Here is a 17,276-nt window from a genome sequence, read left to right on the forward strand (position 1 = left end):
TCAACGTCAACCTCGACAAGCAAACAAAATCCCGAGCGCCGTTTGCTGAACCGCGAGACGACGAATTTTCCATCGCAATACTTCCTTGTTCACACAAGAACGCCGCAGAATACTCACAACATCGTCTCTCCCACCATACCAATATCGATACCATGGCTGAGACTGACGAGTGTATGAATCTCAACTTTCTCATACCCCATCGTCGCAACGATCACTGACATGCAGGATAGGGTCGGCCAACGCCACCGAATCGCTGAATATCAGCTTGATCGCACCTGCTACCGGGGCTACAAAGACGATTGCCACCTTCAACCCCAAGTTCACGTACTCCATCTTCGGCGATGATGAGCGCATCTTTGGATACAAGGATCTCAAGATCAACCTGCGCTACCGCACGTTCGACATGCGCCCTAATGTCCAGGTATCCTACGGCAAGAAGTTTCAGTCCGTTGGAGAGACTGAGGCGGCGGACGTTGATGCAACTCTGAAAGAGCACCTGCCGTTGGGTAAGTCACGCGGCTCCATCGCGAATACAACACTTCGCTAACCGAGAATCTGTGGCAGTGGCCTTCCAACCTGCCCGCGAATTCAACACAAGCTCTCAGAGCCAACCCGCCGACTGGACCCCTCCCGGCAGCCTACACTCGAGCTTCGAAGGCCCTGACGGAACGTACGAGGTGTGGAAGGGAAGCCTCGCGGACCCTGCTGTCCGTCAGATCGTCACCCGTGTCGAGATTATGGTTCCAATGTTCATCGAAGGTGGCTCGTACGTCTCCCGCGATCCGGAAAATGAGGAGGACCCGTGGAAGGTCCTCGAGGATGCCAACCGCTGGACCACATTCTTCCTCTACCGGAAGCAAACATCTCCAGAGGACAGCGAGAAGCCTTCGTACACCTTTGTCGGTTACTCCACTATTTACAAGTTCTTCTGTTTCCGGCCGCCGACGCCGCCGTCATCCGAGTGGGATCTGCCAAAGGAGGAGTTCAACCTGCTGGAGGAGCTGCCCTGCCGATCTCGTCTGTCACAGTTCTTGATCTTGCCGCCTTTCCAGGGCAAGGGCATCGGTGCCCGCCTCTATAAGACCATCTTTGAGCACTACTACAACAACCCGCAGACCCTGGAGCTGACGGTGGAGGATCCCAACGAGGCTTTCGATGATATGCGCGACTTGGCTGATATCACCTTCCTGCGGGCACTGCCAGAGTTCAGCAAGGTGAAGATCGATACGAGCATTGCTATCCCTAGCCCTCCCAGCGGCACCGTACCCAAGGGCCTGGTGGACCAAGAGCTTCTCAAGGATCTCCGTCAAAAGACCAAGATCGTAGAGCGTCAGTTTAAGCGCCTGATTGAGATTCAAACAATGTCACAGCTTCCCGAGTCTGTCCGAGTAGGATTCGGCGATGAGAAGAAGCCGACGCCTACCAAGCAAGACAAGCATCAGTACCGTCTGTGGCAGCTGTTCGTGAAGCAGCGCCTGTACCGGCAGAACGCCGATGTGCTTGGGCAACTGGACCAGTCTGAGCGGTCAGAGAAGCTCAACGAGGCCTTGGTCAGCGTCGAGCTCGAGTACGCCAGAATTCTTGATTGGCACGCTCGCTGGGTGAAGAACATGGCCGCTTCCTCGGCCGAGGACTCGGGTAGCAAGCGTAAATCTGTGGATGATGGCGAGGAGCAGGGTGCGGCCAAGAAGGTCAGAGTTGAGAGCGCCTAGCGTGCTGCATTTCTCTCGTTGAGGCCCAAAAGCACGTGAGGACGGACCGGTTGGGATATGGAGTTCATGGGTGGTCTTGGAGTGTATTTTCTCTCTTTGCAATTCTACGCGCTGGCTATGGCGGCTACGGCCCGGTTGATACCACATAAGAAGGCAACGGCTAGCTTCACAATACAATGGAATGTGATTGGCAATGCCTCGTTTTAATTTCTGTCTAACTCTAAAACTTTTGAAAATGCACATTTCAACGCCGTCCTAATCTCGCAAATAACAAAAGTAACAATGATGAATCCTGTCCCAAACTCCATGTTATCACGAAATCACCAAAAACACGTAAACTTTTCTCTTCCTGGTTTCCCTTTTTTTCTTTTCTATTTCCTTCACGAGTTGACCTCGGCAAACCAGGTCCTCAACAACCCAGCCAACGCACCGGGCAGGTCCTCGAGGTTGTGCACAATCAAGTAGTACTGGAAGGGGAAGGTATCGAGATACCTCTCGATCACGACGCGGCTACCTCCGTGCTCGTCTTTGACGAATTTCGCCTCCTTGAGGTCCAGCACGCTGTCGCCCTTCTTGTTGCCCGTGTCGTCCATGACGATGAAGACGACCATGATGCGCTCCTCCATGGCTTCGCGGAGCAGGCGGCGGATGGGCTCGTGCTGGTTCGACGGCGTCAGGCCGTCCGACAGGATGAGCGCCAGCTGCCATAGGTCCTCGGCGCCGCCGCCACGCGACGGGTTCTGCAGGCGCGCGGCGCGGAAGTGGTCGATCGTCCGGCGGACCAGGAGGGCGATGTCGGTGCGGTCCTGCTTGAAGTGGAAATGCTGCAGGACTTTGGCGCCGGCGTCGTGGGAGGCGAAGGGGGAGGCAAAGTCGTGCGCTAAAAAGGTGCCTGCACCGAAGCCGAGGACGCCGACCTGGCCTACTTCGAGCATCGTCAGGGCGCGGGAGACCATGACGAGGGACTCGAGGGCGAGGTTGCCGGACGAGGACTCGCCCATGCTGCGGGAGTCGTCGACGGCCAGGAGGATCTGGTAGGAGCGTTTGGTGGGCACGGCGCGGCGCATCCAGATCTTGTCGCGCTTGTAGGAGGAGGCGATGTAAGGGATGATCTTCTTGATGTTGAGGCGTTTGCCGGTGCGATAGGAGCCCGAGAGCTTGGTGGACTGGGACGGGGTGAGGATGAGGCGGAGCTGGGAGGTGAGGGAGAGGGAGAGCGGGTGGGTTTTGGTCTGGAAGGTCGTCCAGGACTGGAGGGCTTCGGAGAAGTCGCCGAGAGGTAAGGTGTTGTCGTCCTCGCTGATGTGTGTCGTCGAGAGCTGCGTCGACGTCTCTTCAATGGCTTGCTCCTCCTCGTCGTCACCGTCCCTCTGGACCTCTTCTTCCTCGGGCGACGGCTCGCGGTCAAAATTGCCCTGTCGCGTCTTGACGCCCGAACGGCCGTCGTCCTTGTCGGCGCCGCTGTCCTTATCCTGAGCCTCGGGTGCCACGTCCGCCTCGGTATCCATCTTGTCGACGGCGTCTTGTTCCATATCCACGTCCTGGTCCTCGGGCATCACGCGGCTCTGCGGGTCTTCCTTCTCTTCGTCAATGGCCATAGCCTCGTCGATCGGCTGCACCTGGTCTTCGGACGCGGATCCCATGGCCTGCGCGTCAACGGCGGTCTCGTCGTCCTCGAGGTGCTGGAACTCCCGGGCCCCGAGGTCCGCGCTGGTATCCTGCGGCTGCTTCTGCTCACCGTCCTCTTTGCCGTCCTGCTTCTCGGGGTCCTTGATGTCGTTCTGTTGGCGATGCCAGCGCTCCAGGGCGTCGCCGAGCTTCTTGAAGGGGTCCTGGCGGCTCTTCTCCTCGGTCGAGTCGTCCTGGTCCTGGTCGGTCGGCTGCGCCTGGTCGTCGGACCGGGAGAGCTGGCCCTTCTTTCCGGCACTCGTCTGCTGCTCTGCGGAACCCTCGCCCGCGTCGCCGTCGTCTCGCTGGGCGGCGTTGTTGTTGAAGTCGTTTTCGACATCCATCTGGTCGACATCTTGGTCTTGGCCGCCGCCCTTGACGTCGCTCGGCGCAGCGTTGGCGTCGGCGTTGGCGTTGTCCTTGGGCGGCTCCGCGAGGGCATCGGGCTGCTCTTGCTGGGCGGTCTCTTCCTCTTCTTCCTCCGCCTTAGGCTCCGTGTCGAGCTCGGGTTCGCCCGCGAGATCTTCTTCGGGCGCTTCCTCCTCCTTGCCGTCCTCATCTTCCTCCTCAGGGCCCTTATCATCTGGTCGCTGGGTATCCTCTTCTCCGTCCTCAATGTCGGATTCATGCTGCTCCTTAGCATCTTCCTTTTCAACGTCGGACAACTTGTCAAGCTCGTCCTCCTCGGAGCCGGCATCTTCGCCTTCCTCCTCAAAGTCAAAGTCCATCTCCTCAGGCATCTCCAGAGCATCGTTCTCCTCGACGTTCTGGTCTTGCTTGACTTGATCGTCTTCAAACTTGGCGTCCTCTTGCTCCAGCCCAGGCTCTTCGTCCTCCGCCTCCTCCTCATCGTCCTGGTCCATCTTATTGTCATCCTCGGCGTCATTCTCGTCGGCATTGGCGTCGGCATTGGCGTCGGCATCGGCGGCCATCTGCTCGTCCTTCTTTTGACCCTTGGCCTTCTCGCCTTGCTGGTCTTTCTCTGCTTCTTCTTCATTGTCTCCATCCCACATCTTTTCATCGACAGCAGTGGGGTCAAAGTCATCAACATCGCCGACCTCTTCCTCCATATCATCCTTTTCACCATCTTCGCCTTCTCCGTCGGACTTGTCTTCCTCATCATCTCCATTGACACTACCCATTTCTCCTTCCATCTCCTCGTCCGCCATGTCGACTGCATCCTTTTCGTCCTCCATCTCTCCATCCTTCTCTTTGTTGGGTTCTTGAGCGAGTTCGGTGAGGTCCTCATCAGGTTGAATGTCTTTGCTAATGTCCTCCGCGCCGTCTCCATCTCCAAGACCCGTTCCGGACTCCATCTTTCCAGAGTCGCCAGATTGCTCGTCTGACTTTTCTTGAGGGGAGCAGAAGCCCTTGGCGGCAAGCTGAGTAAAAGTCTGCGCCAGGTTGTATGTCATGTAGCCAGTCGCCGCTTGCAGGCTTTGGAGCTTAGACAGGCTCTGGCGACAGGTGAGGGCGTACTGCTGAAGAATCGGGAGCACAATGGAGAAGAGTGACGAGGCGACTGCACCCATCTGGTCCTTGTCCAAGTCGACAAGCTCCAAGGCCGAAAAGCAGTCCTCGACCTTGCCTACGATTGCGTTGATGTGGAGTGCGCTCAGTCCGGAGCTGCGGACGGTGGATGTCTTTGCCAGCCAGCCTGCATCGTCGGACGAGCTGGGCAGATCAGCCATGGCCTTCTTGTATCCTTGAACCGCGACCAGGACGGTATCACACAGACTGGAGATTGCATGCTTGAATTTGTGTGCGGTGGCATCGAGGGCCGGCAATTGGCGGCCATAACCATTTGGAACGTGAAACCATTCCCTGACCTGCTCCAAGATGAAGTCAAGGTCACGGCGACTAGTAGGAAGCTCGCCGTACAAGGTTGCCGCCACAGAATTGTATCTTGTCTGCATATCGGCGTGCGATTCGTTGGTGAATTTGTTGTGCTTTGAAGCGGATGTAGACCAGTTCTCCGAAAGGGTTTCGACCTCCTGCAGCGCAGTACGCAGGATGTTTGAAATGGGTTGGTTGTCGACTGATGCCAACTTGCCGTGGATATCCACAATCCTAATCGCAAAGTCCAAAATGGGCTTCATCCAGCTCGTAGAGAGGCCTGCGGGCGCGCGGTCGATATCGTGCCTGATCGTTGTGCCCTTCAAGCTTTCAACGGTGGCAATAGCGCGGTCGAGTGAGGCAACAGCACTACGAGCAGAAGACAGAGAGCTGTGTTGGCCCAGTAGAACGGCCATCATACCCTCCATGAAACCGGTGCTTCGTTGCATCTCGGCACCGGTAAGATCGCCCGAGTACTCGTGGATCGAGGCTCTGACCTTGGGTGCGATGTCGACAACCTTGTGGAAATAGTACTCGGCGGCGTCGTCAGTGCTGCCCTCTCGCACAGCGGAGGCGGGTGAGCCAGCCAGCACGACAGCAGCGGACTCCTGTCGGGCCAGCTCGTCAGTTCCGAGGTTGTATCGGAAGCCCATCTGCCTCAGCATCTTGAGCACGTCGGCAAAGAGGTTGCGCTTGCGCGTCTTGAGGTGCTTGACCTGGTCCTTGGTCTCATCGGTCAAGGTACTCGGCGTCTCCTTTCGCAGCTCGACGATGGAGGTGTTGAGCTCCTTGACGTACGAGACGATCTCCTGGGTGGCGTCGAGGGGGCTCTGGTTCGCCTGGACAGAAACGTTGGCCATGATGGACAACGTCTTTGAGGCGTTGGAGAGGCGCTTGTGTTCAGCGAGCCAGCCTGGCAAGCCTTGATTGCAGGTCTTGATGGCTGCGGGGTCAACCTTGATGTCGATCGCGTCCGCGGCTACTGCATCCTGGGAAATGGGAACGTCCTCGTCGGGGATGCCTTGGTCCAGGATAGGCTTCATCGGCTGTCCGAGAAGGGTGCGGAATTTACGAACAAGACGGAAGAGCTTCAAGTGAGACTTGCGTGCGCTCTCACGCAGGGCGTTGATGTTCGTATCCTTCCAGCTGGCCAACAGCACGACCTCCTTCATGGTCTTCTCGAACGGCGCCCGTCCCTTCACAATCGTTTGGTGGACAACCTTCTCAAAGCGGGAGTACAAATCAATGAAGTTGATAGCCGCGTCAGAGACAACAGCCAAGGAAGGGTAGTCGACTGTGAGCAGCTCGAGGTGTTTTTGCAGCTGTCTCAGGAGTCTGAGACGGGCAGAGAACTGGCCAACGATTGCGGTTGAGAAGTACGTCTCGAGCTCTCTGACGAGGTTGACGGCGTAGTCCTTGAGCTCAGGGGAATCGACGAGAGATAGAGGCGTGGCAATGAGGACCTGGTAGGCGACGAAGAACCACGAGTCGGCGTCTGCTGTGCACTTCTGGGCTTCCATGTCGAAGAGCTTCGCCCACGTCGAGAGTTCCAGGCGTCTCCAGCTGATGATGGTATCCGTCAGCGATGTGTAGAGGGCAGGGGCTCCGTAGATGGCGGGAGCGTAGCCTCCGTGCTGCCACTCGTAGACGATGCCGTGCAGGTGCTCCAGCTTGGGGAGGATCTTGGCCAGGGGCTCCGAGTGGGTAAGCTGGAGGAGCTGGTCGCAAGCTGCGCGCACATCTGCCAAAGGCTGCATGTGACCGATCTCGTCGACTTGTTGGAGATCCCGGAAGCGAGCCTCTACCTTGTCGACAAGCGCAATCAGGCGACGAACCTCGGGTAGGTTGGCGTGGGTGTAAAAGTTGTACGTAGCGCTTACGCCGTTCGCGGTGAGCGTGTTCATTTGCTCGTCAATGGACCAGAGGGTCAGGGGGAGGAGACGGCGGGTCACGTTCGGCAGGACGGCGTACTTGTCCTTGTTATCCGCCGCAACGCTGTTCCCGACCTTCTTGCAGACGTTCGTCAGTGCTTCGGAAGGGGTAGCTTGCTCCAGGAAGACCTTGCGATGGGATTCTGCCAGACGGACTGACACATCGCGAACCTTCTGGTGGCCGATGGCGGGCTTCTCTTCTTCTTCCTGATCATATGTGGGGAAGAGCTCATTGAACTCTTCCTCGTCAACCTCCTCCTCGTCCTCCCAGCTTCCCTTGTGCCGGTACAGGTTCGTTCTGGCCTCCTCGGCTTTGCGGTCTTCTTCGAGTTTCTTGACCCATTCTTGGTAAAACCTGTGGACGCATTCAAAGAGCGCTTCGCGGATACCAGCGCTCAACTTGGATAGGCCCTCGACTGACGCGATCAGACCGATGTAGTCGAGGAACTCCAAGCTCTTGTTCGGCATCTTTTTGAGCCCATGGTGGAATGGCAGGCCGCCAATGAAAGGCGTGAGGCACATGAGGTTTTCCTCCGGGCTCAAATATCCCTCATGCCCTCTCAAGGTGACAAGTCCAGTACTCAACGAAAGACCAACCTGGAGACAGCCGAGAAGATTGACGAGAGGACGAGTCATATCTTGGTAGGCATGGAATCGGTTAGCAAGGCGGTCGATCATCAGAGCCAGGTTCTGCTTAAGGAGACCAATCTCAGGCGCTGGGTCATGGCCAGGTGGCAAGTAGACGAATCTGGTGTGGGTATTGTAGAGATCTTGGTCCTTAACCATTTTCAAGACGTTGTTGAAGTCTGTCTGAACATAGTTGAGTTCTGATCGAACCGGTCGGTACAGCAGCTGCGCCGGTGCTGGCGCGGGTCCCAGTGCGGTCACTTCCTCTTGCGCAAGCTGAATGCGAAGAGAGGTCTGCTGTCCAGTGAATTGGGTTTCAAAGTCCAACAAAGACGAGAGCTTATGCTGCAGCTGTTTGGTCAGCTCGTCGTGGACGTCCTTTTCGAATTGCGGCCGGAGTTGCGGGTCGAAAGATTTATCGGGCACGTAGAGCCTGATGGCGCCGTTGGCAAATTCGGACCATGCCATGGCAGTAAACGCAGGCATCATGGAGGCCTCCTGGGTCTCGGACTCATCAGGGTTTTCAAACATCCTGTCAGATGCTACGACGTAAAGCATTGCCGTACTGAAGTGGTCCTCGACAAGTCGCGGCAGATGTTGCGGCCAGTCGCTGCACTGAAGCGCCTTCCCAAACCCAAGATCTAGGACTTTTCCCACAGTGCCCAAAGTGTCCTCTTCTTTGTTGTCCTCAAACATTTGGTTGATTCTATTGTATAGCGTCTCACCGTGGACTCCTCCTTCATCGCTATACAGGCTGAAGACATCTGCTATAAGTGACTTGATGACTCTGTTGAGAGCAACGATTTGATTCTTCTGCAATACCGGAGCCAAGGCGGCCACGGACCGGCCCAAGGCAGGGAGCTCGGTCTCCAGGAGACCCAGGGAGCGCAGACTAGTTGATTGGATCGAGTTGAGTCTTGACAAGAGCGACGTTGCGAGTCTGCCATTCCATACATGAGTGCCCGGGTGTTGGGACGCGAGCTGACCAACCGTAAGGGAATGCGCTTCTCTAGACTGGAAGCTGCCTAGGCGGATCTGGTCGATGGTATTCTGGTTTGACAAGACCGTAAGTTCAGCGTCGTTGGCGCCGTATGGCACAGCCTCGAGGTATTGACCGGCATGGGATTTCAAGAGGGAAGCCTGGCGGAGAGTCTCGAACTCTGCTGCGAAGAACGGTTTCACTTCGCTGGTCTCAGAGCCAACCTTGGATTCCAAAAGTTCAATCTCCTTGGAGAGGTCCTGGATGAGCTCGGTGGCGTCGAGATCAGTGCCTCGCACAATCTGATCCGCCTTGACGAGGGTGGACATGGCTCTGGCGAGGTCAGAGACGGATGCCCTGACCTTCCATTTGAGCTCGTCAAGTCGAATGCCCAAACGCTCAATTTCTTGACTTCTTTTGAGGGTCTCTTCGCTCATGATGGGGAGCGGCTTGATGCGCTTCCACATGACCTCCATGCTCAAGCCAGTGGTTAGGCGGAAGCCAGTGGTGAAGTCTTCTTCCACGGTCTGAAGATAGCGATCGGCAAGCTGCTTGTTGATGGATTGTGTATCTGACGAAAGAAGCTTTTGCACAGCCTCAACACCATGGACCAAGTGAGCCTGGAAGCGTGCTTCCTCAAATAGGTCCCCGGTTGTCAGGTGGAGTGTTCGCCACCAGAAGTCCAGCATGTTCCGGATAATTTGGGCGCGTTCCTTCCAGCCTTGGGCTGTCGCAAGGTTGGCCTGGATGAAGGTCTTGATAACCTGGAGAGTTCTTGACAGGAACTTCGATACCCTGACCGTCGAATCCTTTGCTACTGCTGCGATGCGGTCCGAGACAATGGATCGTTGGAGTCGGTTCAGAGAGGCGAGCTTCACTGCCTTGGCCTTGGTGGCTTGCGCAGAGATGGCAGATTGGCAACGTTGGACCTCCAAGAGGAACTCATAGCAGACAGACAGCCAGAAAGGCAATTCATCGTTGTTACGGCCCAAGACTCTCACCATGGAAGCGTTGTGGAGAGGGTTAAGAGGTTGGGCTTCTTTGAGACCCGAGTCGGAGCCGGGCAGTTTGGCATAGAGTTGGGAGATTGCGCCGCGGAGGCTAGCTGTATCGGCAGCATCAAGGAACCCGAGTTGCTCATTGAGGGAACCTTCGTACTTGTCGAATCCGGGCCAACTAGGAACAACTAGGTCACGGCGCAGAGAGTGAGAGAATCTCTCCATGAGTGCTGTATCTCTAAGCGACAGGTTTCCAAGCGTGGCATGGCTGACGTCGGATGAGTCATTCGCGCTCAAGGCCGAGAAGGAAATGTCCTTTGAGGAAGAGAATCGTTGCAGACTGCTTTCCACGTGAACTTGAGACCCGGAGCTGTTGACATTTTGCGTCTTCCTCTCGCTGAGATGGATCTCAATAGCTCTGTTTCTCATGGCTCTCGAAAGTTCTCCATACCGGGGATCGACGGTGAGGAAGATACGGAACTCTGGGTGGGGTCTGATGATGCGAGGCTCGCCATTGGGTCCGCAATGTTCGTTGATGCTCAAAAAGCCGTTGGGCTCAAGTAGCGAGTTGAGTCTGTCCAGAACGGAGGCGTTGCACAGGTTGGCATTGTCAAGCACAAGCCACTGTCCAGTCTCCAAGGCCTTGACAATGACACCATCGAGCCACTCGAAACGGGGGTTGCTGACAATCAACGGATTCCGCAGAACCGAATGAGCCGTGAAAAGAAGAGCTCCAATATCCGACTCACTCGACACTTCCGCGAGCAATTGTTCAACTGCGCTCCTTATGGCGGGCAGGTCATCCGTGTCTCCACGGTAGGTCTCCAAAAGGTACAGCAGAGCCAGCGCTGACGATGGAACTTGACTTGGCACTCGGGTCAGGACTGTGGTCTGTAGGCCCTCGTAAAGCTCGCGCAAAGTGGCATGGACTTCGCGAAGAGGGTCTGACTGCTCGAATCCACCGACCAAGTCCATCGTATCAATATCAGCATTCAGAGGGAATACAACGAGGGGCTTGCCGACGAGAGCGGCGACATGCTCGAGGAGCACCGACTTTCCGCTACCGGAGGGTCCGCTGAGGATGCATGGGATGTCTTGCTTGATGCAGATCATCAGAGACTCGATCTCAGGTAGGCGCGGGACGATATCGATGCCTGGCAGTTCCAACGGCTGAGAAGTCTGGTTTCTGGGTAGGAGTGCATTTCCGACTTGAGAGAAGGCCGCGTTGGTATCGTGGTAAAGACTGTGACTTTGCGGCTCTCTGGCAAAGACCTCGGCAAAGAGCTTGTTCACCTCCTCGCGATCTGTGGAAGATCGGAACCGTTGGCGGATGATGAGGTCGAGGAAATCATCTGGCTTGCCAGTGGCCAGAAGGGGGTCCTTAGTGGCAACAAGGTGCAGCCATCTCAGGATGTCTCTCAAGTTGAACTCCCAGGGGCTACCGTGCGCGCCAAATGCCTTTTCAATCGCGACTTGGTGATCCAGGCGAGAAATGAACTGAATAACTCCGCTTACGACATCAGTCGGGATAGTTGGGAAGTTGTGTTGAGCAATTAGCAGGAGGTCCTCCGCGGTGAAGGTGTCGGCGTAAACAACGATGAATCTGTTCACGAAGGAACTGGGAAGGCCCTTTCTACCACCTCCCTGGTGATGAGGATTCTGTGCAGCGAACAACCTGAAATCAGGATGCCTCCTGAAAACCTGGTCAAGCTCTGAGATGTATACCTCGCCACGATGGTCGAGACAGGCATTGAGACCTTCCAGAACAGACTGAGAGGCCAAGTTCATCTCGTCCAGCAACACCCATTCGCCGTTCTGCATGGCCTGGAGGAAAGGAGCATCGCGCCAAGCAAAATTGCCAGCTTCGGCGCCCTCAACAGGCATATCCGTACCAAAGAGATCCATCAGATCGGTCTGGTCTGACAAGTTGATACGAGTCAGAGGACGGCCGCAAACACGAGCCAGTGCAGCCACGAGGGTCGTCTTGCCAACACCAGGGCTACCTTCGAGTAGAATGGGCTTCCGCATTTGGAGGGAACGCATAACTCGCATGGCGTTGAGTCTTGTGGTTGGAGCGTTGAACGCAAAGCTGGGATCCGTGGAACGGCCTGCTTCACGGGGCAGACCGAAATCGCCAATGGACAGTCTGTCGTCGGTCAAGACAACCTCAGGCTGGGCGCGGTAGACTGCTGTGGTATCGTATCCAAGAAGCTCGCTAAGCTTGTCAAGACATATTTGCCTCTGTGAGTCGAGCGCCTTGGGGTCCATCGCCAGTAATGCCGATGGGTTAGCACCCAAGCTGTCAATGAAGACGGTCGATGCGCCGTGGACGATAGCAAATTGTGGCGCAGCAGGGCCGCACAGATTGATGAAGTTAACCCAAATGAGGATATCACGGATTGAGAAGGCGGTAGAGGACGACGATCTGAAAGTCTGGCCAAACCAATGGGCAAATTGCACCACAGGCTTGCCGAAGGCCTGGAAGGACGGGTCCAGCTTCGAAACGACAATGTCAAGCATGTCGTCCATCTCAGACATGGCAGGGACCCAGATCTCGGTGAAACGGTTCCTCAGCGCCGGTGACAGTTCTTTCTTACCGAAATCGCCGCCCGGGTTCATGGTGGCGAAGAACTGGAAACCGTCTGTCGCGGTGACGAACGAGTTGTCGATACCCTTCTCTGCCAGAAGGAGAGAGCGTCCAGGCTCGAGAACCGAGTTCAGACGCTCCAAGACCGAGTCGTCTGCGAGAGAAATTTCATCAAGAAGGAAATATTGACCAGCCTTCATGGCGTGAACGAGACTTCCGTCAGACCACTCGAATAAGGCTTTGCTCTTGGCTTCCAAAGATGCAATCTTCTCCTGTGTGGCAGCGTCGACCCTGGCCAGCTTATCCGCCGCAAGGCCGTGGTACTGTTGTAGCAGCACGTCCAGCGGGCCTGTCGCATCTTCGCCAAGCGCTCCAAGAAGAGCACTCAAATCACTCTTGAGAGTCTCTGAGATGGTGCCGCGATTTCTCACGGGTCTCTGGGAGCCGATGAGATCTCCCGTCTCGGTATTCTGGTGAGCGTTGACGATGTGCAACTCCTTTCCAAGTACGTCGCCGAGAATCTGGCAAACGGTGGTTTTACCACATCCAGTCTCTCCCACGAGAAGGACTGGCTCGTTGTTGAGGATGGCAGCATGGACCAAAACGTAGAGGCGACGCATAGCGCGAGTCCACACAACGCCGTGGTTGTTTGACTTGCCCAGAACCTCGGTCAAGATTGGTGATGAGTTGGCAGTATACAGAACGTCCGGATCAATCTTAACCTTGAACACGGTCTCGATAACCTCTCTAACCGCAGTCCGCTCCTCTTCGGCTCGGACTCGCTCGGCGAGAAGCATGAATCCATTGATGGCAATTTGCTCTCGAGTGTCTGCTTTTCGCAAGGCCCATCGGAACAAGTCACGAAGCGTTGCGAAACTGTCCTTTTGCTCGAACAATCGACTCGTCTGGCGGAGACGAGAGAGTTCCTTGTAGACTGTGACGATTCGCTTGCAGTCTGAGGGTGCAGTATTGATGCTTCTGTTTTGGAGGATGTACTCCAACTCGTCCTCGGGGATGTCGTCAAAGTGCAGCTCCAAGAAACGGTTACGGAACGCACGCGAAAGCACCTTGCGGCCACCGTACAGACCAGGAGGGTTTTGCGTGGAGAACAACATGAAGTTGTCGTGCGGTCGCACGATTTCCTGTGTCTCGGGGATCAGGAGCTCTCGGTTGTCGTCGAGCAGACGGTTCAGTGCTTCCAGAACGTCGGTAGGGGCAAGGTTCAGCTCGTCCAGGACGATCCAGTGGCCCTGTCGCATGGCTTGCACGAGGAGACCTTCTTGGAAACGAAGTCTTCCTGACAAGTCCGATACATACGTTCCCAGGTATTCTTGCAGGTCCGTATGCTCGTGATTGTTGATGCGCACAAACTTGTTGCCCGTGAAGTTGGCAAGATATTCAATCATACTCGTCTTTCCTGCTGATGTCGGACCTTGGATGAGAATGGGGAATCGCCGCGTAGATGTCGCTCGAACGAGGTTGAGAAGGTTTCGTTCGACGTAGGGCGTGATGATGTAGTCGGTTCGCTCCAGAGTCTGTTCTTCTCCCTGGGCAAGCCAGTAGTGACGATCCTTTGCCTTGTTACGGAATCGCACATATTGCTTACCATCGTCCGGTTGTCTTGGCGATTGTGAAAGCAAAGACTGGGGATTGGAGATTCGGCCAAATAGGTGGAGGTCGATCAATGGCATGACCATCTTTTCCGAGTTCCTGTCAAGAAGGGTAAGGAATCCCATGGAGAAACCCTCATACAAGGCTCGACGAATGCCGTAGAAGGGGGCAATGTAGTTGACAAATGTTAAGACTCGGGTGAGAGTACGGAGACTGAAATGCGGCACTTCGTTGGCTCCATCCACGATCCTCTTCTCCTCGGCGTGTCTCTTAGTGTTCATGTACAACGCCGCAATATCATCTGCGGCATGTTCATCCTTGATGCTGCTGTTCCTCAGGTACGTCTTGACAATGGTGACCAAGTCCTTTACGTCCTTGTCAGGGCTGTCAACGTAGAGCTCAGTGAACCGAGACCGGATGCCGATAGGGAGATCACGCTTGCCCACATCTGTCGCCGGGTTCATGGCACCAAAGATGCGGAAATTCGGGTGTGCTCTGATCCTCTCGATCTCTCCCGTTTCGGACAAGAGAATCGAGGGGGTCTCGACCGGTCCTGTCAATAAGTCCGCGATGGCTTCCAAAGTATCAGGGGATGCCAGATTAATCTCGTCGAGGAGCACCCAGTCACCATTCCGGGCGGCCTTGATAATATTGCCCTCCACGAAGGAGAATGCGAATGCGGTTGAGCCTCCAGACAGTTGCACCTCGAATTGATCCAGGCTGTTGGAGAACTTGTCCCAACGGGGACTGAGTTCCATGAGGCTCTGAAGCTTGGACTCGGTCTTGCGGCGCTTCGTTGGCTGGCCTGCCTCGTCACGGGCTTGGCTCTGCTCCCTCTCGCGCCGGGCAAGCTCCTCGACGATCTTCTTGAACATCTTGGGCGCTTCACGCCAATACTTGGCCGCTTTCGCCCACTGCCCCTTGGCGAATGACTTTCCTAGCTGTTCAAGGTAGCGCTGGTTCTTCGTTGTCGAGATGCCTGTCGCCGAGAACAGGTCCTCAAATTCCTCCTTCAGAGGAACAGCCAGACTCCTCACGTTGACAGGCTTGAAGCCTCCCAGAAGATCTCCGGCTTCACTCTGCTGGGACAAATTAATGGCGACTAGCTTGTGACCCAGCGTATCGGCCAGCTGCTGAACGACTGTCGTCTTTCCGATACCGGTCTCACCGACGAGGAGGATCGGCTCGCCAAGATTTACAGCTACTGCGGTCTGCTCCAATAACTTCTTTGCGTGTGTTGTACTGGCAAAGGGCTTCTTGGCTAGGGCGGCCTTGTTCACGCGGTCCTTCCGCTTCCGCAGTGTTGATCGGCCAATCTTGAATAGACTGTCGTTTTGCTCGAGCTCTGGGATATAGCTTCCCAGGTGGTGCTCGACTAGCTCCTTCGGCATATGCATCTCCTCAGCGATGCCGAATATGAAGTGCTGCCTTGCCTGGATATCGGGAATACCGGCAACGAAGCAGTCAATGGCCTCCTTGAACATATTCATTCGAATAGTGTCAGTGACAGGTTCCTCGCCAGTTTTGCAGCCTGCCTCGTGCAGTGTCGCTGCAAGGCGTCTGCACCACCGCAACAGGTCTCGCAAGCTGGTTTGACGGTCGGCCATGCCGCGACTGGACGACAGGGGAACGTTGCCGGACATTGGCTTCGAAAGGCGCTTGTATACAGCAAGAATTCCAGGCGCAAACTTGTGCAAGATGGGGTGGGATCCAACAATGATGTCCTGGAGCTCGGTCTCTGTAGGGGTCTGTACCGAGAGAAGTTGCCAGAACCGCATGCCCAGAAGGTTAGGAAGCGTCTCGCGACCATGCATGCCACGTGAACTTCTCACTGTGCCAAAGAGACGGAATCCATTGGCAGCCTTGATACGCTCACCCCTGCTCGGGATGAGGAGCTCGCCGCGCTCGATCAGGGGGAGAAGTGTGCTGATGACTTCGTTGGGTGCTCTGTCCAGGTCTTCGATGAGAACCCATCGACCTTCCCTGACTGCGGTTGTCAGCACACCGGCCCTCCATGAAAAGGTTCCCGGTTTTGAGTCGGTTGAATAGAGTCCAATAAGCATCTTTGCATCTGTTTGCTCATTGATGTGCAATGTCACCATCTCGGAATGCTTTCCAAACTCCTTTGCAACTTCATGAACCAGTGAGGTCTTTCCAGAGCCGGGCAGGCCATGAAGCAGAATCGGGCTTGCTTTCTTCAGGAGGCCAGCCAGACTCTCAAGGTTTTTGGTGGTAGTGGACGTCAGCACAAGGGACGAGTTCTTGTCGACCGGTCCCGACGGTCTCGGCAGTATTGTCTTGCCGTAGCACGCAACATAGGGAGTGAGGGATTGCGGTGGAAAAGAGTGGATTTCATTGCTCTGTGAAGCATCGCAGAGCTCCCGGCGCAGGGCCGATACCTGCTTGATCCGCGCATCTTCATACAGACTCAGGAACCCGTAGTCTACCTCGCGCCCATCAAAGTCAGCGAGGACGGCCTCCGTCGCCCCGATGTGCTCAGTGATGAGAGCTTCCAGCTTCGAGTCGGCAGCGCGGAGGAGCTGGGTGAAAATCCGGATGGCCAAGTACCGAACGGCGCGGCTCTCATGTGAGAAGAGAGTCTGCATGTGTGTTGGTGAGACCAGGATGCCGTAGGTCCTTTGATCGAAACAGACGAGCCGCCATGATGCTAATAGTAGCTTCAAAAGGTCGGAATCTTGTGTGGGAGAAAAAGTGGTGAGTTTTGGAAATCGGAGGGTGAGCGTCTGGATGGTATCCGGCGTCGTTTTCGTCAAGTCGTCTCTCATGACATGCTGCAGGAATTCCGATAAATACGGAGCAAATGGCAATATCCTCGCAATAGACGCAATGATTTGTCTATTCTTGCCATTGACGGCTTGGTTGTCGAGGTTGAGGAGCCAACGGGCACAGATATCAGGAAAGACATTCTCAAAGTGAATGAAAATTCGATCTGTAAGTTGGGGAATGAGAGCGGCCTCTGCTACTGCGTCGAGGAGGCGTGAAGAGGTGTGATTTCTGATGACCTCTAGTATTTCGGTGGGTAAATGCTCCAGAACGGTCGCGTCGTTCAGGAGAGCGCTCCTCTGCGTCGACACGTCTATGGAAGCCATGGTGGTGGCTCAATTATGAGATATGTTGACGGCGGTGATGTTCATGGATGGCCAATTTGCATGTACCTACAACTTTTTTTTCTTTTGGTCTGTACTCCAAAGAGACAGAGGACCCTTTCCCGGCGCGCGCCAGCCAAAAGGCAACTTTTTTTTCCCTTTGATGGGGCCCGCCGCGGTGTGTTCGACAGGGGACCCTGCAGTGTAGCGTGTGTAGGTA

General features: G+C 55.6%; 2 protein-coding genes across 2 annotated transcripts; one reads left to right on the plus strand and one right to left on the minus strand.

Annotated features, from left to right (window-relative positions):
* Positions 1-152: 152 nt before the first annotated feature.
* HAT1 (histone acetyltransferase 1) lies at positions 153-1,712 on the plus strand (the record flags this gene model as incomplete). The annotated part of the gene is made up of 3 exons (XM_065758188.1): positions 153-171; positions 231-506; positions 553-1,712. The coding sequence occupies 3 exons, from the start codon at positions 153-155 to the stop codon at positions 1,710-1,712; spliced, it is 1,455 nt and encodes a 484-aa protein (XP_065613330.1).
* A 380-nt stretch (positions 1,713-2,092) lies between these two features.
* On the minus strand, positions 2,093-17,059 carry MDN1 (AAA ATPase midasin; the record flags this gene model as incomplete). Its single annotated transcript, XM_053194395.2, has 1 exon — positions 2,093-17,059. The coding sequence occupies one exon, from the start codon at positions 17,057-17,059 to the stop codon at positions 2,093-2,095; it is 14,967 nt and encodes a 4,988-aa protein (XP_053048245.2).
* Between the last annotated feature and the right edge of the window lie 217 nt (positions 17,060-17,276).

The sequence above is a fragment of the Colletotrichum fioriniae genome (assembly GCF_027942845.1).
Source record: "Colletotrichum fioriniae strain IMI 355084 chromosome Unknown scaffold_9, whole genome shotgun sequence".
Taxonomy (NCBI): Eukaryota; Fungi; Ascomycota; class Sordariomycetes; order Glomerellales; family Glomerellaceae; genus Colletotrichum; species Colletotrichum fioriniae.